At 44.6% G+C, this 27,609-nt stretch overlaps 1 protein-coding gene across 1 annotated transcript in view; it reads right to left on the minus strand.

Annotated features, from left to right (window-relative positions):
* Window positions 1-472: 472 nt before the first annotated feature.
* Window positions 473-27,609, minus strand: part of SORBS1 (sorbin and SH3 domain containing 1) — a gene marked incomplete at both ends in the record, with an annotated part of 128,872 nt that continues 101,735 nt past the window's right edge. Inside the window, 8 exons of the mRNA XM_080694840.1 lie at window positions 473-540; window positions 2,085-2,197; window positions 6,347-6,405; window positions 7,130-7,189; window positions 17,177-17,947; window positions 19,626-19,820; window positions 21,553-21,678; window positions 21,822-21,936. Coding sequence (XP_080550966.1) covers window positions 473-540; window positions 2,085-2,197; window positions 6,347-6,405; window positions 7,130-7,189; window positions 17,177-17,947; window positions 19,626-19,820; window positions 21,553-21,678; window positions 21,822-21,936 — 1,507 coding nt within the window. The remainder of the gene's footprint in view (window positions 541-2,084; window positions 2,198-6,346; window positions 6,406-7,129; window positions 7,190-17,176; window positions 17,948-19,625; window positions 19,821-21,552; window positions 21,679-21,821; window positions 21,937-27,609) is intronic.

Raw genomic sequence — 27,609 nt, forward strand, 5'->3', positions numbered from 1 at the left:
GGCTCCAGGACAGCCAGGGGCTGGGTAGTCAGTGAGTGCTCAGGCACAGAGCATCTGAACACAGTGAGGGACCGATCTGCCTGGGATGCTTTCGGTTCAAGGACCCTTTGAGATGGGACTTTGTGAAGGCCTAGGCAGCAGGAAGCATTTCTGGCTAACTCTGCCCCTGGTCTGTGCTCCAGGTCAGGTTACCCAGGAGGTTGAGGAGAGGAGAAGGCTGGCGCAGCTTCCAGAAGCAGCTAAGTAAATTCGGATTTGCTTCAATTGTTTTTGTGCAGCACGTGGTTCAGCCCTGATCCACGTTAAGCTTAGGCAGGCTTGGGTTTCCACACAACGCTTCTCTTTCCTGTCTTACGTCTCACTTCACCCACCACACTGCTTTTCCTACTGACTCAATATTTAAATAAGGAGATCAGTTCATGAATTATGCTTCGTCCTCCAATAAAAATAATCCCTGTTGTTTTCAGTCTTCTTATAGATATAAAGGTTTTACATAGTTGCCTGGAAAAGTACCAAACTGTCTTGTCCTTCTTGAAGTACCTGTAAAAAAATGCACAAAATGAGAAGGTCAACCACTGAGATACTATTGAGATTTCTGCTCAAATATTCTTTAACACAATTTTACAGCTTGTGGAAATATGGTATGATCTCCAAGCCTTTCCCCCTGTCTTATCTCATTTAAGCTGCAAAATGATATTGGGTGGTAAGCAAGGCAGGCACTTGAGATATTTCTGTTTTTCAGATGAAAGTACCCAGGCTCAAAGTATTTGTGAGGTTTCAGCTTAATAAGCATCAGAGACCAAGTATGGACTCAAATCTTTTGACGCCCAGTCCACTGCTCTTCCCAACACATCTCATCTTGGCAGAAAGTAGCATATCTGCCCAACAAGATACCTGGGATTTAGAATTTCTAAACTGTAGGATTTCTAATAGCCCATTGACTATGATTACACTTCAAAAGGAAATTCCTTGCGGGACGTGGTGGTGCATGACTGTAATCTCACTACTTGATAGGCTGAAACAGAAGGATTGTAGATTCAGGCTTTAGGTTCTGCAATTTAGTGAGACTTGGGTCAACTTAGCCTCTGTTTTCAAATAAAAAGTAAAATAGGGATGGGGGTGTAGCTTGCAGGTAGAATTCCCTGGGTAATAATGCTGGAAACCATGAAGTCACTCTGCCCTTTAATTTCCTCCTCCCAGATCTTCCCTAACGTTTCTGAGGCAGCTTTGGGAAAGCAGCTTTCTCAGAAAGCAGTGAGGCGGATGGTAGGCGGAGGTAGAATGCCTCTGGGTTCCATCCCTAGTACTGCACTTTCTCAGAAAGTGGTGAGGCGGAGGCCAATCTCTCTGGCTTCACATTTATGCCGAGGCCACGCCGTTCTCACCACTCCAGCCCTGCCACCGCTGTCATTTTGATTAAAGTTATTAGCAGCCTAAAGTAAATAAGATTTCTGGACTATACATACACTTGAGTTTCATGGTAGAGATGTAGTTCTAAGTCAAAATTTTCTTGTATCATTTCATAAGAGTTTTAAAACTAAAACTTCAAGCTAGTTATGATGGTGCACACACGTAACCCCAATATTTGAGAGGCTGAGATAGAAAGATCACAGCTTCAGCAACTTGATAAAACTCTGAGCAACTTAGTGAGACCTTGTTTCAAACTAAAAATTAAAAGAGGAGTTGGGGGTGTAGCTTCATGGAATGCTTCTGGGTTCAATCCCCAGTACCAAAATAAAAACAAAATAGAAAGAAAAGTAACAGAAAAAAAAAAAGAAATTTCAAATGTAAAATAGACATATGCTTAATAGATATATAAACAGAATTCCAATGAATAACAACAATAAATTTGACAACTGCCCTTCCATGTGGCAGACATTGGCATATTTGGTTTTTGGGTTCAGTATTACTAAACATCACACTGTCTTAAGAGTAAGCAGATGGGGTACCCAGCATCCCAGTGGCAGGATAGGAACAGAGAAGGCTCTTCCCTTTCTGCAGAGAAGATTACTTTTTGCATGGCTCTTCCCTCCTTGTACCTTCTTTCAATACACAACCAGGACGAAGAGCACAGAGAGTCTTACCAACAAACCATCCATCGTCACACTTTTCCATGACATCAACAATATCTCCATCACGGAGTTCCAACTCATCATCGTTCTGTGGTATATAGCTATACAATGCTTGGTAGCTAAATCTACAAATGAGAGAAACAAGTTGTTAGTGACTCAAATGTTGATAGAATTAAATAACACATTTTTAAGCCCTGCTTCTGTTAAATCATCATTAAAGCAATATTTCCTACTTATCAGTAAAGATCAAAGTATCTTATTGACTATGGCTCTAGTAACTTAGCATTTGGAGAAAGGCGTTCAGCATATAAGTTTATTATAACTCATGGGGATGGGGAATTCCTGATAAGCAAGCCAGGATCAGTCCACTTACTTAGCTTAACTCAATCATCATAGCTAAGTGTTTTGTCCACAGTCCTTCCCCACCTCCACCCCCTGCCTTTAAAGTAAACCAAGGCCGGGTGTGGTGGCGCATGCTTGTAATCCCAGCATTTGGGAGGATGAAACAGGAGGATCGTGGTTTGTGGACAGCCTCAGCTACTTAATGAAGCCCGGTTTCAAAATAAAGAATAAAAAACTAGGGCTGAGGGTGTAGCTCGGAGGTAGAATGCCTCTGGGTTCCATCCCCAGTACTGCAAAATCAATCAATCAATCAGGCCTTTCCTTTAAAATAGAGTAATATATGCAGATTATCAAGGATAATCAGAAGTCACTTAAGCCCAGAGACACTACATTCTGGTCACTGGATAACATTAAGACAATTGTAAAAAAAAAAAAAAAAAGTGATAGATACAGGTAAAAGTTACAGAAAGCACACTCCCATTGCCTCACTATTCAGCAGAACTACCTGAGTGCCCCACACCCTGTGCCGGGGGGCAACCTTGTGCTTCAGGAAGGTGCTCTGCCATGAGCTGCGCCCTCAGCCCCGTGGGTGCTTTTAAATGGATGCCATTTGTCTGAAGGCCCTGCCATTTTTTTTATTTTATTCTATCCCAGTGATGTCTGAGGGTAAGATTTCTGTTTATTTGCCTGGAGGTGTTTGGTCTGTGTGCTGTTATCTATTATATGAATAGTAGATTGCTCGCTTTGGCATCAAAAATTGCTTTGTTTTTATTTATTCCTTCAACAAATACTGAAGGGGTACCTACTGTGAACTGACTTCACAATTCTGTTTATTTTAAAACACAACAGTAGCAGCCAAACTTTGTAAATGAGCTGATCATCTTCCATTTCCAGTGAATGTCAGTGTGTGGGGTAAGAGACTAGAAGCCAGCACGGGGGTCAGCTCCCAGGAACACTCTTGTTGTCTATGTTGTTTTGCTAAAACCAGAGGGAAGGTTTCACTTTCACTTTTCTCCAAGTGTATGGATACCTTGGTGGATGCATCTGGCTGCCAGAAGGAAAGTCTCTAATGAGGATTTAAAAGTTGCAGATAAAGCTGGGCTTGGTGGTACAGGCCTGAAATATCAGTACTTGGCAGGCTGAGACAGGAAGATTGCAGATTTGAGGCCAGCCTCAGCAACTCAGCCAGACACTTATAATTTAGAAAAACCCTGTCTGGAAATAAAAGTAAAATAGGGCTGAGGTTGTAGCTTAAAGGTAGAATGTCCCTGGGTCCCATCCCCAGTAACACACACACACACACACACACACACACACACACACACACACACACACAGTTGCTGATATATTTCCAGTTGACAAATGAATACATGAATACATTTATACATTTTCCCCATCTCTGTACTTGTCTGTTATCTACTACCCAGCTTAGATTTCTGTGTCTGGCTAATCAATACATATCCTTGCTAATATCCTAGAATGCCTTATCCCCATAATTTCAGCAATGGCTGCTTTGGAAAAATAACTCCTGATATTTGCTTTCTGCTTTTAGATGACAGATAATGGCTATGAAAAGTCTGCATTCTGGCCGAGCGTGGTGGCGCACGCTTGTAATCCCCACACTTGGGAGGCAGAGACAGGAGGATCGCGCAGGTTCGAAGCCAGCCATGCGTGCTGGCTTAGGAGACCCTGTTTCCAAATAAAAATATAGAAATAGGTCTGGGAGTGTAGCCCAGAGGTAGATGGGCTTCCAGGAACCCCAGTACCACCAAAAAAAAAAAAAAAAAAAAAGAAAAGAAAAGTCTGCACTCTTGCTGCTTGTGCCCCCCCCCCCAGCTCTAATGGTGATGGGCCTTAGACAGCTCAGGTCACTGTCCCCTGAGTCCTGCCCCCGCTGCCCCCGCCCATCCAGTGCCCCACTTTCAGCAGAGAATTCCTTGCTCTGCCCTGACAACACCTTAGTCTTGTTCCCCTCCAGCTTCAAGTCTGTGTCTGCGCTCACCCTCCTGCCCTGTTCCCATGTGCAAGGCTCCATTCTCCTGGTCATGTGGAACCCCCTTCTCAGGCTCTTCCTTCACTTACGTCTTCATCTTGTCACTTGTACCTCTCAACTTCTTCTAGTATAATCATGTATAAGTCTCTGCTATATCCCTGGTGTTCACTGAACTACATTGCCCCCCCCCCCAATCGGGTTTTCTCTTCAACTATTTTTTGTGTGTGTGTGTGTGTGTGGTACTGGGCTTCCTAGAAACCCTTCTACCTCTGGGCAACACTCTCAGACCTATTTTATATTTTTATTTGGAAACAGAGTCTCTTAAGCCAGCGCGGCTGGCTTCGAACCAGTGTGATCCTCCTGTCTCCGCCTCCCAAGCGTGGGGATTACAAGCGTGTGCCATCATGCCCGGATGTCTTCAACCATTTCTAATGGAGCATCTGTGGCCACCTCTCTCCTAACATTGCTCTACCACAGTTCACCAGTGATTTTTCCAGGTGTCTAAGAGAAGAGCTGGTGGATGTTTCTCGTTTTCTATCCCTGGCGTCTCTGACAGGCAGCACCTCTGGCCAGATGCTGCTCTGATCTGTGAAGGTGAGTGTGCTCATCTTTACCTGCATCCCTGTTGGCCCTTCTCAGTCTTCTTTGCTGGCCACTCCCATCTGCTCAGTGAGGCCCTCATCGTCCCTTCTTTACTAAAAGAGTATCTGCTTGTCAACATCTTTGCCCTTTGTCACTAAAGCCCACCGTCCACTCTGTTGCTAGAGGTAGCTCCCTAAAACAAAAAATGACTAACATGTTCCTTATGTTGAAAACCTTCATGGCTCCCTAGTGTGAAATCCAAACTTACTTCAGCTGCAACCCAAAATGGACCATGTGGTCCCACCTTCCTTCTTGAGTTTACTCACGATCTCCTCCACAGAGCACATGCTGCAGCCACACAGGCCTTCTTCAAGGTCTCCAAACACCTCACACTCCATGGCTTGCCTATATGGCCTTCGCTGGGAAGGCCTTTTCCTTCCTGTTCTGGATCTCACAATCTAATTTTCTCTCAATACCTGGTTCAAAACCCACTCCTTTCTGAATTAAATTTTTCCTATGTGCATAAAACATAGGAGATATATTTCTAATACACTTTTGAATGAATGAATGAAACAATCAATCAACCAACCCTGTTTACTCATTTTTTCCCCCTTTAGTACTAGGGATTGAACCCAGGGGTACTCTACTTCGGAGCTATACCTTCAGCCCTTTTTATTTTTTATTTTGAACCAGCATTCTGCTAAATCTCTGCGATTGACTTTGTGTGTTTTTTTTTTTTGCAGGTTTAGGGATGGAACCCAGGGGCATTCGACCTCCAAGCTACACCCCCTGCCCTATTTTTTATTGTTTATTTTGAAACCAGGTCTCACTGAGTTGCAGAGGGCCTCACTAAGTAGCTGAGGCTGTCCGCGAACCGCGATCCTCCGGTCTCAGCCTCCCAAATGCTGGGATTACAAGCGTGCGCCACCACGCCCGGCTTCTGCGACTGACTTTGAATCTGTGATCCTCCTGTCTCATTCTCCTGAGTATTGGGATTACAGGTGCATACCACTGCCCTGGGCTCTGTTCATTTCAGCTCAGAATTAACTTCTCTTTCCTCTATGTTCCCTGAAGCACTAGGATTGAGACCAGTCAGCCCCGCTCTCATTTGCCCTTGTACGGCAGCTAATTCTTCACCTGTCTCTCCCTGGTACTCCATGACCTCCCTTATTTATCCACCTCCTGTTTTCACAGTGGCGCTTTAGGAAACATGGCCTCTGTCAGCAATCCTCAGAGAATCAGGGCGTTATTGATTCATTCCTTCTGTGACTGCCACACATGGTCAGCCAATACATTACCCCCTGAGGCCCAATATCCACGGATAAGGTGAGAAGCGAAGGTCGCCAGGTGTACTTACAAATCTTGTGAGGATTGACTCCTGTCTGGGGTGACTCTTCGCTGCTGGGCTTGAGGTTGCTGAGAAATGATTAAAGATGATTTATTGTCAGAAGGGGATAGCTTGTGATGGAAGTCAAGGGGATGAGAGACAGTGCTGCAGTAATGAACAGATTTCTCAGCAATGTTTATGATCTCATTGCAAACTGCTTCCTGGGAGGTGGCCCCGAGATATCCAGAAACCCCCATTAAACAGTCAATGTGGGGACAAAAAAAAAAAAAAAAAAGAAAGAGAGGAAGAGATGTAACATTCCAGACGTAGTACATAAGTCCAGGGAAAAACAGAGTTGAAGATCCAGGTTAAAAAAAATAGATATTCCAGTAGTGGAGTGCAGGAGGGATCCAGGCGTAAGCATGGAAAAACAGGTAAGATACAGAAGAATTTGGGATTTAGTATGAATATATTTTTAAAGGCAGCAGCATAAAAGCCTGTAATTAGTGAGTAACTGTTACAAATGGAATAATCTTAGGATAGCAATGCAAGTCTGTATCCCCAATCATGCACTAATACATTAATTTAATCCCACATGTAGGCAGAGTGGAGAAATAGCCTTTAAATTCCTCTGCTTTTTTTTTTTTTGAGGGGCCCAGAGGTGGCCTAGCCTCTGGCCTTATTACAATAGCCATAAACTCTTGAAAATACTGGCTCTGGGAGTTAACCAGGCATTGCCCGGTCTAGACCCTAGCTAGAGCCAGCGAGAATTTGCTTTAGGAAAGCTACTGTCTTATTCAGCAGGCATCTTACCACATAGCTCTTTTCAGATTCTGTGAGATCAGGTCCTGCTCTCAATGAATGATGAGAAGGCTGTGATCACCAAGCAAATCATAAGGGAGACATTTTAGCAGATGTCACATTGGAGAGGATTCAAAATAAAAGCGTGAGCAAATACACGTACCACACCATCACACTCAGATGACACCGGATACTCGCAGCCTATGGCCACTGAGTTTCCATGACAACAGGGCGGATGCACAGGAGAAAATGCAAATGTACAGAGTTAGAAGCAAGCATCCAGGCAATGAAATGGGAAATTGGAAACATGGCTGAAGTGAGGTGAGAATGAACATCACAGGCTCCCCTGAGTGGCAGGAGAGAGACACGAAAGGGCTGCTTTTGGGAACAGGCACGCCCCTCCACCAGCCACACCCGCTGGTCCCCTCACTCTCAGCTAACAGGTGTCTAGGGAGGGGCTGCGGTACCACAGCCAGTTGAAATTTTGGTCGATAAGGAGTCCCTGGCAGAGCAGGCTCACAAAACTACCAGGTCTGCCATGTGTGGGTACTTGCAAATACCAGAAAAAATAATATTTAATAAACATCCCTTCATATTGGAAGTATTGAACAAGATTTCTCCCCTGGAAAAACCTGCATATGACATACTCCAAGAAGGTATGAAGTGAGCTCAGTAGCTCATAGGCCAGAATTTGTTTCCAGAAATAGGACTCTATGTCCTGACGCAGATGCAGAGAGGAAGCCCTCACCCGTCATTCACCAGCCCAGGTAGTACATGTTGATACAGAAACAGGTGCCATTGGGGGCAGGCAGACCTGCTTTTCAAGCAGGGCTCCCATCATGGAGGCCAGGCCTTCCCAGGGAAACTGTTTGGAACCACTTCCCTCAGAGGGGATTCAATGCCAAGCTCTAGGAAGCCTTTCTGAATAAATATTTGAAAAGCCATCTTTGAAACCTCCTCTCCCCCATAACATGCAATATTGGAAGGGGCAACAGCAACTCTGGGGTCTTCTAGAAAGGCACTTAGAAATCTTTTGTGTAGGACCTACTTGTTTCATAGGGAGGCCCAGAGAGAGTAAGGGCCTCCTCTTGGTCACACAGCGAGTGCCTGTAGACTTGTCTCCTGGGTCCACTATTGTGCCACCTGGCTTCTTTTTATTTCATATCACCTCTACCTTATCAAGTGTGTTCATGCAATAATTGTCAACGAGTACCACAGAAACCCTGGAGACAGACAGGACAAGGTGGACCGCCCTGTCGTCTTATAAAGCCCAGAGGACTGATGCTCAGAGGGGTTTCCTGCAGTGCTCGACGTGACACGGCTAGCGAGAGTGAAGCAGCTTGGTTGCCCTTCCCCTCCGCCACATCACCTCCTCCAGCTCATCTCCACTGCAAATGTCCTCGTCCTTCAGCATATGCCATATGGCCAGTTTCTGTCCCAGGCATGGCTTCCCTACTCTCTTCCTTCTGGGAGCCCTTCGAGTTCTCTTTTAAATCCCTTTCAAAGTGCAATCACTCAAACCAGTCCCCTCGACGCCGGCAGGAGTGATGAAAGAGACAGAACCAACAGGCCATGTCACGCTTCTTCTATCATGTCTCAGGAGCTGCAGGCCTTGGCCGGGAGGCTCTGCCCACCCACCCAGCCTCTGGATCAAGGCTCCTATGTCACAAAGGAGAGAAATGGACATTTCCAAGTACCTGCCTTGTAGGCTTTTGGAAGAATGAAGGTAACTCTGGGCATGCTAAGTGGCTGACAGTGACTGATTTTGACTTGACAGAAGGGACAACTTTCCAAAAATGAGCACCATCCAACACAGAAGGGGCTGCCTAACAGGAACAGAGCCTCCTGCTATGCTGTAGTTAGAGCTGAGGCTGTAGTTAACTATTGATGGCCAGGACACTGCAGAGCAGTGTCTCAAGTTCTAACCCAGGTAGGTGTCACCTGTTGAAATGCAGATTCTGACTTGGTGCGCCTGGGTGTGTGGTGAGGCCCTGCATTTCTGCCTGGTGGTGCCAATGCTTCTGGTTCTCAGCCTGGCTTTGGGAAGCAAAGTCGTAAAGGACTTTATAATTATCCTACACTGATATTCTCTGGCGACAGAATGCCAAGACTGCTCTGGGTCACACCTCATGAGAACAAAAGTTCTCTCTCACACACACACGTACAAAATTCCAAACTCCAGCTGGTGGCCTGATGACCTCAGGTCCAAAGCAGTACAAAGAAAGGATGTAGACAATCTCCTGGCATGAACTCCACAGCTTACAAAGGCCCCGCGTATCCTTCAATCAATCCCAAAGCTGTAACTGGAATTGATCATCTAGCAAATAACCTGATGTTCAGAAGAGGATTAGGGAATCAAATACAGTAAGAAAGACTTGGTATTTTATAAACATACATAGGTTCATGACCTCATCTGATTTTGTACTGTTAATCCCCTCTAGATCCATCTGTTGCTACTGCGAAATTACTAAACATCCTCATCTGATTTTGTACCCTTCCACTTGGGAGAGAAGAAGGTAAAACTTTAATGCTCATGGAGCTGAAATGACAACCTTTTTAGGGGGAAGAAGCCATGAATAGGGTGGACCCTGCGTGGGGATGGAACCATTAACACACGTCCTAAGGATCAGCCTTTCACTTCAAAGGCTGTTTACCCTCAGACCCTCCACGCTACCCCCAGGTATATGCCTTTTAATTTCCTCTCCCTGTTTGCTAACCACTTAACAGCTTTAACAGTTCTTCCTTGAAGACTGTGCTGTTCAATATGGTAGCCACTGTCTACAACTTGCTGTTGAACACTCGAGGTGTGGCAAATAAGAAGCGAAATATGCTAGAAGTGTAAAATCACACTCTGGATTTCAAAAACTTAGTATGGAATAGAGTAAAATATCTCAGTAAGTATTTTTTTGATATTTGAGTTAAATAAAATCCATTATTAAAAATTAATTGCACCTGTTCCGTATTGCTGTATCTACTAGAAAATTTTAAAATACTTATATAGCTCAAATTATCTTCCTACTATACAGCATTGCTCTACACTCTCCTCAGGTCCTCAGTGTTCGCCCTTCTTTAAGCTTATGAGTAGACAGAGGTTCTCCCCAGGACCTCACTCAGGGCTAAGCATAAAGGGAGTATTAGCTCATGCTAAGTATATTTTGGACTCGGGAAATGCATTCCAGTTTTTCTTGTGTTTGGAAAAACAGCAACCAGTCCAAAGACGTGCATGCAATTCCCCTTCCTTCCCCCATTAATACTAAGCAGGTCACTCATCCAGACACTGCTCTCTTCTGTATCTGCACACTGGCTGCCCCTCCTGGCCAGGGCACTGGTTTCATGCTCCCCGAGTGAATGACCCTGCATGCGTCCTTCCTCTGTGGCCCTGCTGTCTTTCTCTCTTCAGTTCACAGAAGTCTGCTAGACATCTGATCCTAGCCTCTCAGGAGCTGTTAATCCCCTCCAGGTCCACCTGTTGCTACTGCGGAGTTACTAAACATCCTACCCTAGCTTTAGATGTGTGCCAAAGCCTTGAAGCCCAAAATAAATCTTACATAGGCTAAAGAACAGCGAGAAGGCCTGGAGATGTGGACAGGACAGACACCCTCTTCATGGCCCCAGGTCCCCTCTAGAAATATTAGGAGTCTCTGCTGCTCTCTTAATGTTTCTCAGAGACGGCATCCCTCTAGTCATCGCACAACCTGCCTTCTCACACCCCACCACCCCACTTTTCTGGTGACATCACTCGGAATCTCGGTGGGATAGTGAGAAAAATCTAGGCCAGGCCAGGCCAGGCTCTGATCCCAACTGATTGTCTTTTGAGCAAATTGCTTAACATCTTTGTACTTCAAGATCTAAAATAAATAAGAGGGCTGGGCATGGTAATGTTTGCCTGTAATCCCAATAGTTGGGAGGCTAAGGTAGGAGGATCATAAGCCCAATGCCAGCCTCAGTAACTTAGTGAGATCTTCAACAACTTAGGGCTGAGGGTGGAGCTCAGAGGTAGAATGCCTCTAGGTTCAAATTCTTGTTTAAAGAAAAGGAGAAGAAAAAAAAAGAAGGTTGGAAATTTTACATAAATGTGCTTTTGGTCTCTTATTGCATGGTTGAGAGGTATCTCTACCTGCTTCCGTCCCACTGCGGATGGGGTGCAGGAGGAGGGCTTCTGGCCACAGCTCCAGACACGGATGGAAAGCTGAAAGTGTGGGGTGAAGGTTGGGGTAGTGATAGATTTGCAGCTCCCATAACACTATGGGCAAACTCTGCCAGAGAAGCAAGGAGACCTGAATGGTCCAGGTTCCTAGGTTTCAGTTCCAGGAAACCTCTAGCTTAGCCTATGCCTCCTCTGATTTCTCCTCTCAAGTTGATTGAGAAACAGATTTCAGCTTAAATATAAAACTAGTTACCACTATTAGTTCAGCTACTTACCATCCAGACTTAATCTTTGCAGACCACTCAAAAGATAACACACTAACTTGATTGTAATTTGAACCCGATTACATCTCCAAACTTAAATGCTCGGCCAATGCCCAGCATTCTCATCATAGACTGTAGTCTAGTCTTCTGAGTCTCGCATAAAACAGGGGAGCAACAGCAGAGGTGTGTAAAGTATGAAGAACCCAAAACCCTTGTAAAACATGCCTTTGTTGTCAGGTGGAAGAGAATTAGAAGAAGCACTAATTTGTGGGGTCCAAATTCTAAATTTTCTATCTTTTTTGTACTGAGAGAGAACCCTTTTTTACTTTTTATTTTGAATCAAAGTCTTGCTAAATTGCTTAGGGTCTCTCTAAGATGCTGAAGCTGTCATTGAACTTGCGACCCTCCTCTCTTAGCCTCCCAAGTACTGGGATTACAGGCACCACTGTATCTGGCTTAATTATCTAAAGTCTTTATTTTTTTAGTCCAAAGGAAAACGAGCCTCCCATCTTCTACTTTATTTTCTTTCCCCCATTTTCTTCTCTCATGTGGGATGGGGTCTAAGGAGGATGGAATAAACAACTTTTGTTCCTTTTCTTTGCTTCGTCATTATCACAGAACAGGTATTGACTGAGTCTCAACTACAACAGGTATTGACTGAGTCTCAACTACATGCCCTGTGATAGTTTTTTTTCTCTCTATTACATGCCACTTAATTCACATAATGAGTCTAGAAGGTGGTCAATATTTACCACATTTTACAAATGAGAGAACACTGACAGGTTTGAGTTGGAAACGTGAAAAGCCGGGATTCAAACGCCCATTTCTCGGACTCTGCATCCTACACATTCCACGACACCCTGATCTCTGCTGGAGGGAGATGTCAGGACACTTGGAGAGATGTGCTGAGGGAGAGGTGACCTTAACTAGTCTGGCACTGTAGGGCTGGCACCATTTCTCCTGTTTTTAGGGGACTTTGGGACTTGGTTCCCCACCCCTGATGGTGGAGAGAAAAGCCCCTGGGTGTTTTGTAAGAATGGCAGCCAGTGTCTCTCCCCAACCCATAAGCTTCTAACACTCTGTTTGTTTAGAGATCTCCCTTTTGAACTAGTCAAAGGAAAATGTTCCCCACTTTTGAGCATCTTAACATTTCTAATTTCCTTTTTGTTCCTGCAAGTTGCATCACATGTTTTCCCTTCCTCTGATCTCCATCCTCCAAGCAGGCCTGGCCCTTTGTTCTTGAACTTCTGGGAACTGGCCTAGTTTCCACGAGGTGACGGACGCTCCCTCTGAAGTCTCTCAAGAGTCTCTTTCTCTTTCTGTCTTCGGCAGATGGCTACCCTCCTCTCCTTCCTCTAAAGCAGCGGGATAGTTTCATCTTGGGTTTCCCAGACACGTTGAGGACACCTAGCTTTGCTGAATACTTTCATTTTACATTTTGTGCCTTTAGATATTATTGTTTGATTGTTTTTTTCCCTTCCATCTGCTTTTTGTTTGGTGGCACTGGGGAATTAAACACAGAGGCATTCTATCTCTGAACTACACCCTCAGTCATTTTTTACTTTTATTTTTAATTAATTAGTTAATTAATTAATTTTATTTTGCTGTTCTGAGAATGGAACCTATACCTCCAGACCTATTTTTTATTCTTTATTTTGATATAGGGTCTCACTGAATTGCAAAGGCCTTACTATGTAGCTGAGGCTGTCCTCAAACCTTGATCCTTCTGTCTCAGCCTCCCAAATGCTGGGATTACAAGCGTGAGCCACCACGCCCAGCTTCATTTTATTATTTTATTTTTAAACAGGATCTTACTAGGTTGCTGAAAGTCTTCCTAAGTTTCTAAGGCTGGTCTGAACCTGCAGTCTTCCTATCTCAGTCTCCCAAGTACTGGGATTACAGGTATGCACCACCATGTCCAGTGGCTTCCTCCCCTTTAGGAACCAAACTTATATCAAAAAGTTTTGTCACTCTTCTCAGGCTTCAGTTTTCTCATCCCATCATAAATGGAATGCATTGGGAGCTGTTAACCTGGAGGTCCACAGATTAGAGGGAGTTTATTGGTGGTCTCAGCTATGAGCCGCTAGAAGCTTTATGCAAAACCATGTGAGTCACCACCCTCTTTCCCAACATACTGGCTGGGAGCCCTCAGTTGGTCTCAGAGCCTCAGAGAGTCTGTGATGCAGAAAAAGTTACATGTTACTAGGACAGATAGTCTTTAAGGATGCTTTGAAACTCAGAAATCCTATAAGGCATTTTCAAAAACTACAGAAACTCTTAAAACCCAAAACTGGATGTGGGTCACAAGCAGGGCTTCTAATTTGGGGAACTCAGCACATTTAAAGATGTTAATGATGGCAGTTTCCTCCATGCCTTCCTGATTGATTGCTCTAAACCCTGTAGGCTAAAATTCTGCCCAAATAATCCAATAACTTGGTTGATAATTCTGAACTTGTAGTATATGTGTCTTTATGTTTTAGGACTCTTCAGGGACACAGGCAAGTGAAGGTACAAATACAACAGAGCTGAGAGGCGCTCACACAGGTCAGATGCAGGGACTGAGGCAAAGTCAGGGCACCCTGTCCAGTCATTCAGGGCCAGGGGCGGGTTGTCAGGAAAGGCTTCCAGGAAGAAGCACCATCTAACTGGACATATGACGGATAGGTGGGAACTATCCTGGCAAACAGCTGGGGAAGCTTTGAAAGATGAAGCTGGCCTGTCTAAATGGCCAGAATACACTCACTGTGCCTTAGGCTGGGAAATAGGAGGGACTTTCCTGAGAGCAACAGGAAGCCTCTGATGATGTTTATCTTTCATGATCTCTTGCAGCACTTAGCACAGTGACTAGAACATACTGGATGCTTGAAAAATGAGTACATGATAACATTTTTTTTTCTTTCCTCTCTTTCCTCCTCCTTCATCTTTTCCCTCCCTCCCTCTCCCTCTCTCTCTCTCTCTCTCTCTCTCTCTCTCTCTCTCTCTCTCTCTCTCTCTCTCTCTCTCATACATGAATTGAACCCAGGGGCATTCTACTTCCAAGTTACAAGCCCAACACTATTTATTTATTTATTTATTTATTTATTTATTAACAAGGTCTTGCTATGTTGTTGAGGGTCTTGCTAAGTACTGAAGCTGGCCTTGGACCCACAATTGTCCTATCTCAGCCTCCCAAGAACTGGGATTATAGGCACACACAACCAAACTGTGTGTGTGACTGAGGATTGAACCCAGGACCTTATGCACAACTGGCAAGCATTCTACCACTGAGCTACATCCTAAGCCCCAATCATAACATTTTAAATTCTTTGTTTAAGCTCCCCAACACATACAGTAAAACTAAACCTTTGGTTCAGTCTGAAGAATAATGGCTGGTGACTTTCTTGATACACAAACTGGTCTGGACCATGTTTATCCAAACAAGTGACATAGCCTGAGGTCACATTGTCCTGAGGGGTCACTAAAGAACAGCTGTCACAGACGCCCTTTTCATCTTTTGCCTGTCAGTCATTCAAAGAGAGCCCAGGAGGCAGGAGCCCCTAGTGAAGGACCCATTTCCAGAGCTTCAGCAGGAGGGCATGCACGAGCCCTGAGAGGGTCCACAGCCTCACCACCCAGAGGGCTATGCAGGACAGGTGGAGGAAGGGCGTGGACATAAAGTAATACATGTGGGGTCCAGAGGCCTGCCAGGAAAGGAAACCCAGTTTCCAACAAGCCTGGCTTTCCAATCAACACGCTCTCCAGCGTTGCCAGCATCTCCACTCCGGGCCTCGTTAGGAAGCAGGACGCGCATACCCTGAAACTCACGTATTTCCTGTACACACTGGATCCTGTCACTGGGCCTCGATGGTGACTCACCATTGACCTGACCATCGGGAGGGAGCCAGGCACCCCAGGCTGACCTGGGAAACACTCCTGTGCCAGACACATGCAATTCTTTTCAACCAGCTACTTCAATGCTTTTCCCAATGGCCTGTTCTTCCTCAACAAAACTTTTCTTCTTCAGAGGACACACATTCAGGAGTACCTATTTGGTGCCAGATGAAGCTTTTCAAGGCACTACTGCTTTCCCAAAGCTGGAAGCCCCCATTTTATAGAGTTTTACCATATGCTAAGCACCACACCTACAATCACTGCCCCACTGAATCCTTACAATTACCCTGCCAGGGAGAGAGACTTTCCATTTCTACTTTGCACATGAGAAAACTGTGGCTCAGGGAGGGTAAGTGGCTTGCTACCGAGGGGCTAAGCTCAGTTTCTAATAAAACACCCTACATTGTATTTACCCTCAGTGACCCCCACTGCTGACACACGGGCCGTGGGCACATGCATTAGGTTGGTGCTGGAGGTCTGGCCAAGTATATCTCAAGTCTCTATGCTCCTGTGACTGTCCTGGTGACACTGCTTTGACTGCCAGTCTCCCTGAACACAGCCTCCTCAAGGACAGGGATGAGTGACCTGTGGACCCTGCCCAGACTCTGGTATTAGCAGGCCTTGAATTAATGCTCACAGACTGAACTTAAAAAAAGACAACCTGGGTTTTAGGCCTGAGAGCTGAGCACAGTTTGCTGTGGGCATCACATATAATTGATAACTAAATAAATGGTTTAGGGACACCTTCAGGAATCCACCTGGTTCTAATGAGTTTCTAGAACATTCTCAGTTCTAGAAACAGTTCTAGCTACCAAGATGGTAACTCTATAGCTTCCTTTTACAAAGTACTAACAACACTGCCCGGCCTTGTGCTTAGCATGTATACTATTTCAAGAAGGCTTTTCAACCACTCTATAAGGCAGGTATTACTTCATTTTATAGACAAGGAAAGAGTCTCAGAGTAGGTAAGTAAATCCTATCAATACATGGTAAGAGATGGAACTGGTATGCAAACCTGGATATTCTAGTGAAGTCTTTGATTTTCAGGGTAGTAAAAACATAGTCAAAATTAGAATCATAATCTGTCCAGTTGCTAAGTTCATTTTCCCTTACAAATTTTCAGCCCTCAAAAACACCCTAAGGCCACCTTGGTCCAAGCTCTGAGATCCTTGTAGCTGACTCAGAGAGAAGATGGGAAAGTCAGCTCAAAAACCTGGCATACCCACTCAGGGATTCCCAGCCTATCAAGGGGACCTGCATGCCCCTTTCCAGAACCCAAGCAAGTGCCTTTGCTCACAGCGAACAAGGCCCTGTGCTTTCCCACACACACAAGACAGGACAGAGACCTGACACAACTAAGCACTAGCGGTGCACCACGGGTTATGGGAACAAAGTGCATCTCACAAAAAGCCAAACCACAACACACCACACCAAAGGCTGGTGTTCTCAGCTGTTAGTCAGAGCAAACCGAGGACAATCTCCAAAGAATGAGAGGGACGTGAGCAAGGCCTTCCTTCTTGTGGGCTTTCGTTCCAGACCACGAGTGCCCAATGCGGGGATACTTCTGAATCGCCTCAAAGGCCGGGGATACAGCCTGACCTTCCCCTCCAACTGTCCCCAGCCCTGACACCTTCATCCATGTCCCCTCCATCCCCTCCTGGGCCATCTCCTTGCCCCCCAAGGCAAGCCTCTTGGCCTCGGTGGATGGGCCAGGGGTGAGACGTGCAGCCCCCCTGCCAAGCGAGACGCCAAGGGCACCCGGTCATGCTGCAGGCCTACCTGGCTCATACCCATCTGAGCGGCTTTCCTCTCAGCCTCGCCACCTCTATGCAGCTCTGTCTGCCCAGCCTCCCTTCCTGGAAAAGGGCTACCCAGAGGTTTGCTGGGCCGGCTCTCCTCAGAGGTATGGAGATCTGAGAGTCTCTGTTCAGTACTCAGGCACCTGACCACATCTGAAGGTTTCAAGCAGCTCTTCTTAGAGATCTTGGGTCCACCAGGGCATGTCTCACCTGCCTCGCTCTCTGCTCTCCTCTCATAGAGTCCGTTCTCTTCTCGCCAGGGCTGCCTCTTGCTCTGGCTGCTAAAGGCACCGCTAAGCTCTGAGATGACCCTATCGGAGCTCCCGAGCAGCTGCTGGGAGTAGCTATCTTGGCGGATGCCTGAGGGTGGCAGGTGGACACCACCATCTCCATTGACATGAAGAGGGGCCTGGGTGCTGGGGGCGAGCATGTAGGTTTTGTGGGGAGCAGGCAGGGCCAGCGGGGAAATGCCTGAGTGTGGGGCAGAAAGATCTGACCAACTGGCATGGGGGAGGCTGAGGGGCAGGGAGGGACGGGCCCTCACCGACAAGGCGAGGTGGTCTGTGTCATAGATGGAGGCCTCTGGGAGAGGAGGCAAGGGCGGGGTCAGGGCCAGAGAGCGCCTGCCCGGGACCCCGACAGTCAGTGAGATCCACTCGGAGGTAATGGCGTGCATCTCAGGGGACAGGGCTCGGCGGGGGTGGGGCAGGGAGGTGGGGGCTGGCATGATGAGCTTGCTGTGACTAGGATACTTAAAAAGAAAGGGAGAGAGAAGAAAAACAAAAGAAAAGAAGCAAAAGGTACAAACGTCAGCATGAAGGAGAAAGGAGGAAAATAATCACAAGGGGCATAGAGAGGAATGAGATGGAGAGCATGAGGGGCACGCTGGTGTCCCAGCAGGAAATCATCTGGTGAGGTTTGCAGAGAAATCGGCCAGTGTGCATGAGTGTGTGCAGTTGGAGGTGGTGGCGGAGGGGAGAGGCAAGGAGATGAAAGAGGTCCCACCAGATGCTTACGGATGGCGCTGGCCTGCTTTGCAGAACCAGATTTCAAAGGCTCACACTGAAAGCACCCCACCCCAGAGCACTCCCAACCAAAGGCCTGAACCAGAATTATGGGGAAAGGTGGCCCACTGCTGTCATGGCCCTTCCTTGGGCTTTTATTCTCTCTAGAGGGCTCAGCAGAGTCTTCCAGAGGAGAGCAAGGGTAGTTTGGTCATTTTGGCTACAGTCGAGTGAAAAACCCAGCTGAGGTCCCCACATCCCTATGGAGCAGAACCCCCTGCTCCAAGCTCACACTGCGTCTGGTGAGATGGCAGGAGATGGATCTCACTGTGTAGGAAGCCTATCTGGTGCTTTATGCCAAGAACCTTCTACTGAGGTCAGTGACAAGCAGGTGGGAGAGGAGGAACTGATTAGAGGCTGAGAGAACAAGAGACATGGGGTCAGCATCCCCTGGGTCCCTGGGCCTTCTGGCCCTCCTCTCTACCACCTCCACTGGTGTGGTCAGCCCACTTCACAGAATGTCACCCCAACATGCCTCCCCACCTCAAAGTTCTGAGTTTTTTCTTGGCTTGGCAAAAATGGGCATGGATTTGGAATCACTTATATTTTTCTTTTTCTTTCTTTTTTTTTTTTTTTTTGCAGGTTGGGGGATGGAACCCAGGGGCATTTGACCTCCAAGCTACACCCCCTACCCTATTTTTTATTCTTTATTTTGAAACCAGGTCTCACTGAGTTGCAGAGGGCCTCACTAAGTAGCTGAGGCTGTCTGCGAACCGCGATCCTCTGGTCTCAGCCTCCCAAATGCTGGGATTACAAGCGTGCGCCACCATGCCTGGCTGGAATCACTTATATTTTTCGACAGATGTATTTATAATTAATGTTCAGAGAAATGAACATCTTACTATGCCTATAAATTTCCTTCCTTTAGCTAATGTAGACTGGTTTTCCAGCCTGGTTCCAGTGAATGCTTGCAAAAGTATTTTGGATTAGGCCTGTATGTCTGATGATGAGACATGTTCTGTTTCTCTCAAACTTTGTCTTTAGGAGCCAATCTTGACCAATGAGATGGGGATGAGAACTACCCCAGGCCATGGGACTTGTGATCCGGTGGTATTCTCCACACTGCTGACTTCACTCGGGATGAACCAATGATAAAGGCTCTCATGTCCCTTTCCCGGCTCTCCTTACCCTCAAAGAATTACTTTATGCTCTTCCTTTTGAGATACTATCTCCCCTACCAAGTTCTGGGGAAATGCCATTTATATGCATGAAAACAGACTCCAGGGTCCAGCCTGCCTTGCTGCAGCAAGTTCACAATCACAGTGCTGGAGAAGAACCCGGGGGTGGGGGGCTGTGTACCAACAGCACTCTGAGCATGAAAGCTCACATGCTCTGTATAAAACCAGCGATGAGAAGCTCAGGTACCTGTGGGCTCGCCGTGGCACTGCGGCTTGGGGAGGAGGAGTAAGGCAGCTCGATGTAATCCACCGGGTTCTTCACCAGAGGCCGTTTGATCACGTCCACGTAGGTAATGGGGAAGATGCCTTGCCGGGATGTCCCTGGAATCCTCCCTTCGTACCAGTTCTCATCCACTTGTCGAAGCAGCGTGATCCTCTCACCCTACGAGACACAGCAAGGTAAGGTCCATCTGAGGCTCCTGCCTGTGACCTGCATCATTGGTCACATGCTTTGCTTAGGAGAGCTCTTCCCTGCTGGACCTGGATGGAGTTAACCCTACTGGGAGGGGGATGCTAAGAGCAGAGGGGCTACTTGAATGCTAGGAAATTAAGCTTAGTCTTCAAGTATTTCAGTAAAAATGAGAAGATCAGATTCATGGCCCCAAGCTGGAAGACAAATGTAATTTATTTATTTATTTATTTATTTATTTATTTATTTATTTATTTATTTACTTTTGTGGTACCGGGGTTCCTGGAAACCCTTCTACCTCCGGGCAACACTCCCAGACCTAGTTTTATACTTTTTTTTTTTTTTTTTTGAAACAGAGTCTCTTAAGCCAGTGCGGCTGGCTTTGAACCTGCGCAATCCTCCTGTCTCCACCTCCCAAGCGCGGGGGTTACAAGCGTGCACCACCACGCCCGGCTGACAAAGGTAATATTTTTAACTCATTTAAAGCAAAATGGACAGATAACTAGTCTTAAAGGTGAAGGCTTTGGGAAGTTTTCTTTTTCTTCCCTTTTATAAGTTTATTTATGCACTATTAGCACACAAATGAACATAAAGCAGAAAACAATCATCACCCATTATACCATCACTTGGGGATAACTGTTAATTTTGATACGTGTGCTTTCTAGATTTAACTGTATGGATATAAATTTGACTTGCCTATATTTTTAAATGAAAATTGAATATTTACTGAATTTCTCTTTTTCAACTTGCTTCTTTTATACTTAAAAATATAGAACAAACTTCATTCTTTAAAGAAACATAATAATTCTGCATCTTCAACAGGGTTGTACACCTTAATGGACCACTGAGGGTATCCTATTGTACACACTTAGAGTGATTTAATTGCCGATCCTCTGCTGTTGGGCAATTAGGTTGCTTCTAGAGTCTCTCTTTTAGTTAAAGTGGCTCATCTTTTTCTGAGTCCTGTGCTCACTTCCTTCAACCCCCAAGAAAATTAGTAAACTTTAATAACTTTAGCAAGTCAGAGAATCTTGACATGTAGAGTGTCTGAATTTCTGGGAAGATTACCTCTGCATAATTATGTTTGCAATAAGCGTGCTGAGTTCCTTGAAGTCAGTGATGATGGTAATAATACTGGCATCTCCTGTTTACTGAGCATGGACTAGATGCCACATGTCATGCAGTGGTTTCACATATGCCATTTCATTTAAGCCTCTTACAGCCACCCCTAGGCAGGGCCATTTATCTTCATTATTTTATATGAGGCAGTAGGGACTCAGACAAAGTATTTAACTCCCCACAAGCTGCACAGCTGCTAATCTGTGACTTTTGACTTCAAAGTTCTTCATTTTTCTCCTAATATTAATGGGCCTGTTTTCCCTGTAGGCCCAGTGATAAAAATTGTAAGTCTCATCAACAAAACGGTTCTCATCGCTAAATGTTAGTTGAGTACAATTTATAAATGATGCCTTACACTCCAGAAACAGGACTTTAGTTAGTGGACTCAGTGTGGTTAAACCCTGACTGGCCTAGAATTTATTTTAAAAATACCTCACCTCAGAAAGTTCTCCAATTGTTCTTACTGCAATTTTTGACTGGCATACATCTCTGATGGATACTGACTGTTATGCCTCAGCAATACCACATTCCTCATGATAACTGCACCATCTAATAGGACCCCAAAGCATGAGACAGAGTGGCTTACCTTTCTGAAGGACATTTCCACTTGTGTATCACCATTAAAGTTAAACTTGGCAACAGCTTCTCCATATTCCAAAACCTGCACGGGCGTCAACTTTTTGGGCTGAGCCTTCTCAGCAGGAGGAAGAAGCTGAGAAAGGAAGAGGCCAAAGAGAAAGGGAAAAGAGAAGGAAGAAGAGAAACGGGAGGAAACAAAACACAAGACCTCTGTAAACAAGCAGTGCTTTGGGGCATGACTGGGCTTTTCCTTAGAAACACAAAGGGCTGCGGTACCTCAATGTAGGTGCGGGGGAAGATTCCCACCCGGCCATGGTGTTCACCTTCATACCAGTTCTGATCGATCTGCTTATAAATGTAAACAATGTCTCCCTTCTGCAGAGGAAGCTCCCTGTCGACAGAGGGTCACAGCATTTTAGCAGATATTTCAGTATGTACAAGATTAAGACACATCAGTCTATTAGCAAAGGAAGACTTCAAGCGGAGATAAAGGAGACAAATTATAGAACAGAGACTCAATATTTGCAAGCAAGAAACCGACTATTCAGGAAATTACATCCCATTGGGTATTTTCCCAGTCTTTTGTAAGATGGGTTGTTAACATTCAAAGTGATTAGCACTCTAAGATGTTCAGGGATTTGTTGTTTTCTCAATACTTTTTTTTTTTTTTCTTTTCTTTTTTTTTTTTTTTTCTTGGTGAATGCTGCTTTGGTGCTCAGAATGTTGACAGGCAACAGAGCAATGCACCCAGCAGCCTTAACTGATGTTGATTCAGGATGTTCTGGATGTCTCCACTGCTCTCTCTCTCTCTCTGCCCCAGAAGGCATGCCTGTATTGCTTTAAGTGACCCTCAAACTAGTTATAATATGCTGATAACCTTCCATTACTTCGCCTCTGCCCCACCCACTCATTTCAGCATCCATCTCTCTCACCAGGCAGAAGAAAGGCTCAGGAGCTAGGTAGATCTGCGTTCAAATCCAGTTCTGTGATTAACTAGTTCTGGGCCTCTGGACAAGACACTTAGTCTCTCTGAGACACTGTTTCTTTATCTGATCATAGTAGCTAATTCAGAGTTGGGGAATGCAGGCCACGAACTGCAGATGAAACACCCAGCACAGTGCCTGTTTATACTTAACACTCAATAAATGTTCCTTCTCTTCCTTCTCAACATATGAAAGGGATTTAGGAAAGAAAAGACTGGCTTCAAGTGCTCTTCATGTTTGTTTGTTTCCCCCCCACCCCAACATTCCTAACTGATCCCTTTGCTTGCCTTAATAATGACAATGTGAACATCTAGGCAGGACTCCTTTTTAAAAAATAATGAGAGAAAAATAAAATTTCTAAATAAAGTAAAAACTTAGAAGGCAAAAATTATAACTTGAAATTTTCTTGAATAAGAAAAAAAACAAAAACCCAAACCCAAAGGTCAGGTGCATGCCTATAATCCCAGTAGTTGGGAGGCTGAGTCATGAGGATCACAGGTTCAAGACCGGTCTCAGCAACTTAGAGAAGCCCTTGTTTTGATATAAGAAATACAAAAGGGCTAGGGTGTAGCTTGGAGGTAGAATGCCCCAGTGCCCCCCCCAAACAAAAACCAAAACCAAGATCTTTTTATGTGCATTGAGCCAGCAGCATGTGAAGAAAGGTCTCTGATGGCAATCTGAAGGGGTGCGCCCACTTTGTAGAGTGTAGGAAGTCCCAGGGTATGTGAGGGATGCTGGCTAAACAACAGGGCACATCTGGAAAACTGTGCTCAAAGTCAACTTTGTGCAAGATAAAAGCACAAGACAGACTTTGTGGGTCCTGCGTTGGAAGATAGGATTCTAATCCTAATGGGCCCATGAAGGGGATCTGGGAATCTGTTTCTATGAGAAGGAATGTTTCTGGTTACATTTTTGCTATTTCCCTTCTTGAGGTGTTCTATAATTTCTCCTCTTATACTCCCAAACATGGGCACAAAGATAAAAGGTCAAGGTCACCCTGCTGGAGAGGTCCAGGCTCCTACATCAGCTACCTAGTGTCTCACAGCCATGGAGGAGGCAGGCGGGAGCTGAAATGGCCCCATCACCAAGCAGAGGAGGAGGACTGTTCTTATGAGAGGCAGGAACATGGGCAGTCTGTAGTTGTGGCCTATGATGACACACCACAGGATCCTGGGGCTGTGGTAGACCACAGTCCCAGCTCCTAAAGGGTCATGTGACCAGGACTGGTGATAAGAAAGCTTGAGAAATGATAACAAGACACTTAGATCTTTTCTGGAATGCCACTGTGTACATGAGCTCAGTACAGGCTCTGAGAAGACAAGAGGGAAAGAAACCCGGTTAACACTGTTGGTCGAGTGTTCCCTCAGCACTTTTTTGAGAAACACACTGGGGGAAAGGTGAATTTAAAATAAGGTTAGAACTTCCGGGAAGATGGCGACCAAGAAAAGCGGGGCTTAAGAGCCCCGCTAACAACCAATCTTCAGTACCACAAAATCAGCGCCTTTCATAGCCGAAAACACCATCATCAGAGAAACAAAAAAATCACCAGGCTCCAGAGAGAAAGCGGACTGAGAACAGAGCTCAGAGCCACAGAGGAGATACACCAGCCTCACGCTCGAGGATGCGGCAGCAGCGCCATACTGCCGGCGGCAGCGGCGAGTTCACCGGACGGCTACAGCTAGCCGAGGTGAGCCGCTGCGGAACAGCCAGGCGGGATTTTTCAGCGCAGGGAACATCTAAAGCTCCCAGTGGCTGAGCTCAGCACACGCTTCAAGGACTCAGAGTGGAATTCAAAACCAAGAAGAAATAAGCCAGCCTCACGGCTGAAGGCGTAGCAGCGGCGCCATATTGCCACCGGTGGCAGCAGCAGCAAATTCAACGAGTCCAGTACAGCTACATCTGCGAACTCAAGAACAGTGAGTCAAATTGTGGGCCACAGCGGAGAAATCCCAGTACTGTACTCCCTGGGACTTGGCCCAGTGGGGGAGTGGCGGTGGCAGAGATATCACACCATAGGAGAACGCGCAACCTGGCACCCCCCATGGTCTAAAGCAGCCTCGATTGACTCCCTGGGTCTGAGACTCTGTGATACAACCCAGTAAAGGAGTAGTGGGGTCCGAGATACCACAGACTCGAGATCCAGAGCATCTTAAGTGAAGTCATAGTGACCCAAGGGAAGAACCCAGAGAAGGCACAAACTTTCGAAATCATGGGAAAGAGGAATAACAATGGAGCAATGAATGCCCAAAACCCCACAACATCAGAACCCGATAAAAAAGATATTCAGAGATTTTTAGAAGATCAAATCAGGAAAATAACTGTAGAAATAATAGAGGTGTTTCAAAAAAAATTCAGAGAGAGCCAAAAAGAGATAAAGGATGCAATTAATGAAGTAAAGGCCTCAATTCAAAGCACAAACAACCGATTAGACCACATGGAGAACAGAATCTCGCTCTTAGAAGTTGATCATTCCAAAAATGAACGCATGGTTTCTAATCTAGAAAAAAATATCCAACAGCAGGAATCTGACATTGAAGAAATATGGGCCCATTTTAAGAGAGCTAACCTAAGAATAATTGGAATAGAGGAGGGAAAAGAAAGTGAAACCAAAGGGATCAACAATCTCTTCAAGGAAGTAATAGCAGAAAATTTTCCAAACATAGAGCAAGAGGTTGATACACAGATCCAGGAAACTTATAGAACTCCCTTTAGACAGGATCGGAGAAGAGGATCCCCATGCCACATAATTGTCAAAATGACCAATGTGGAAGCCAAGCAGAGAATCTTAAAGGCAACAAAAACAAAGGGCCAAGTGACATTTAGAGGCAAACCAATTAGAATCACTCCAGACTTCCCAAACCAAGTCATGAGAGCCAGGAGGGCTTGGAGTAACATATTCCAAACTCTGAAAGAAAACAACTTCCAGCCAAAAATTTCCTACCCAGCAAAACTTTCTATCAAATTAGATGGAAAAATAAGAAGCTTCTGTGACAAACAGAAACTGAAGGAATTTATGTCTTCAAAACCAGCTCTAGAGAAAATACTCAAAGAGATTAACTACAAAGAAGAAATAGGTAACACACACCAGAACCAGAGAAACAAGATTTTCCATCCAACAGACAACTAAGATTGGTTATCTGTGGAGATTCATTATTTATGTTAGTCTTTTACCTATTTCTAAATTGTATTGTTTGCCTTTATTGTTGTTAATTTTTAGGATTTCTAGTTGGAATATTAATATACCTTCAGATATAGCATTTGGAAATATTTTATCCCATTCTATTAGTAACTTTTAACTCTGTTTACATTGTCTTTGGATATACAATATTTTTTTATTTTTTAGGGAGTCTGTATACTCTTCTGTTGCCTGTGCCATTGAAATCATATCCAAGAAATCACTGCCAATTTCAATGTTGTGAGGTTTTATGACCCAGATTTTCTTCTAAAAGTTTATAGTCTTAAGATTTATATTTAGGTCTTTTATCTATTTTGAGTTAATACTTGTATATGGGATTAGGTAAGGGTCCAATTTTATTCTTTTCCATGTAATTATTATTTTTCAACAATATTTAATTAAAAGATTATTATTTTTACCACCAAATGTTCATGGAAACCTTGTCAAAAATTACTTGATAATATAGGGAAGAATTTAGCTCTAGGCTTGTATTTAACTCCAATGGTTTATATATCTGCCTTTAGAACAGTACTACACTGTTTCAATTATTGTAGCTTTATATGGTTTGAAATCAGAAAATATATATCTTCTAGCTTTGTTCTTTTTCAAGATCGTTGTGGGTATCTAGAGTTCATATTCCATATTAGGATAGTTTTTTTCTGAAAAATAAATATATAAATATATGATAGTTTCACCTAAAAAAATAGAAAAAAAATATTCTCTGGTAAGAAAGAAAGCAAAAAGAAATATTGAAATGTTATCTTTAAGTCATCAAAAGCTTGGTATCAGACAAATGAAACTGTTATGTGAGATTATCATTTTTAATTTTGGATAAATTGCTATAATACTAGATGTCAACCACTAAGCCAAGCATGGGAAGGAGGGATGGGGAGGGAACGGGGTGGGGATCGGGTGGGGGCTGACTGGGCGATGTGTGCATGTATGTCTACAAAAGTTTGTATCCCACTATGATGTATGAATACAGTGCACCAATAAAAATAAATAAATAAAAATAAATAAAATAAGGTTATACATGGATTTGGAATTTGCTGTTTTTATGAAGTTCTATCGACTTCTTTCTTTCTTTTCTTCCTTTCTGAAGTCAGTACATGATGATGAAAACACTGAGTCGGGAGAAAAGAACCCACTCTCCAGCACTGGCCATGCTGATAAATGGTAATAATTTTCATAGACCTCAGCCTTACCTCTCTTCTACTGGACAGGGTTGTTCAGAAAATAATTGTTTTAAACTTTTTAATGCAGTCTAGGAAAAGGTAATGTTATCAACATTATACTATTTAATGAATCATATGTGTGCCTTTTTTATTTCAAAGAAAAAGAAAAGGGGTCATCTATTTGATTAAACTGAAAATTATTTTGTATGTCTTTGTTGTTTTGGCTCTGGTTAAAAAATAAGGAGGGCAATAACATACTTCGAGTACTGACTTCTTCCACACCATACAAAATGTTTCACAGGCAATACTCTGGCTTCTTTGCAAGAGAGGTGCTCCCCCCGACCCCCGCTCATGTTATAGAAGAGGAAAGCTGAGGGTGGGAGAGATAAATAATTTGAATACAGTCACAGAGATGTAAGTGGCATTATCAGGACTTGAATTCAGGACTCCATGATTCTAAAGTTCCTACTCTTTTGATTACATTATGCAGTCATTTCAAAGCAGCCACCTCTTTTATCTGATGAGCTACTAGATTAGAATAATTTAAACAAACTCAGTCACACCAGATTCTTTCCTAGGTTCTAGAAACTGTGGCCTGGCCACTGAGTTTGTGTTGGAGGAGATCAGAACGGGTTGAGTAACTTCCACACAGCGTTTCCCGTCAGCCACGGAAGAGACCTCTTCCTCATTACCAGAGGTGGGGCCTCCTATTGGCAGGACAATGAGATGCC

The sequence above is a fragment of the Muscardinus avellanarius genome (assembly GCF_963383645.1).
Source record: "Muscardinus avellanarius genome assembly, chromosome: 4".
In the NCBI taxonomy this organism is placed as follows: Eukaryota; Metazoa; Chordata; class Mammalia; order Rodentia; family Gliridae; genus Muscardinus; species Muscardinus avellanarius.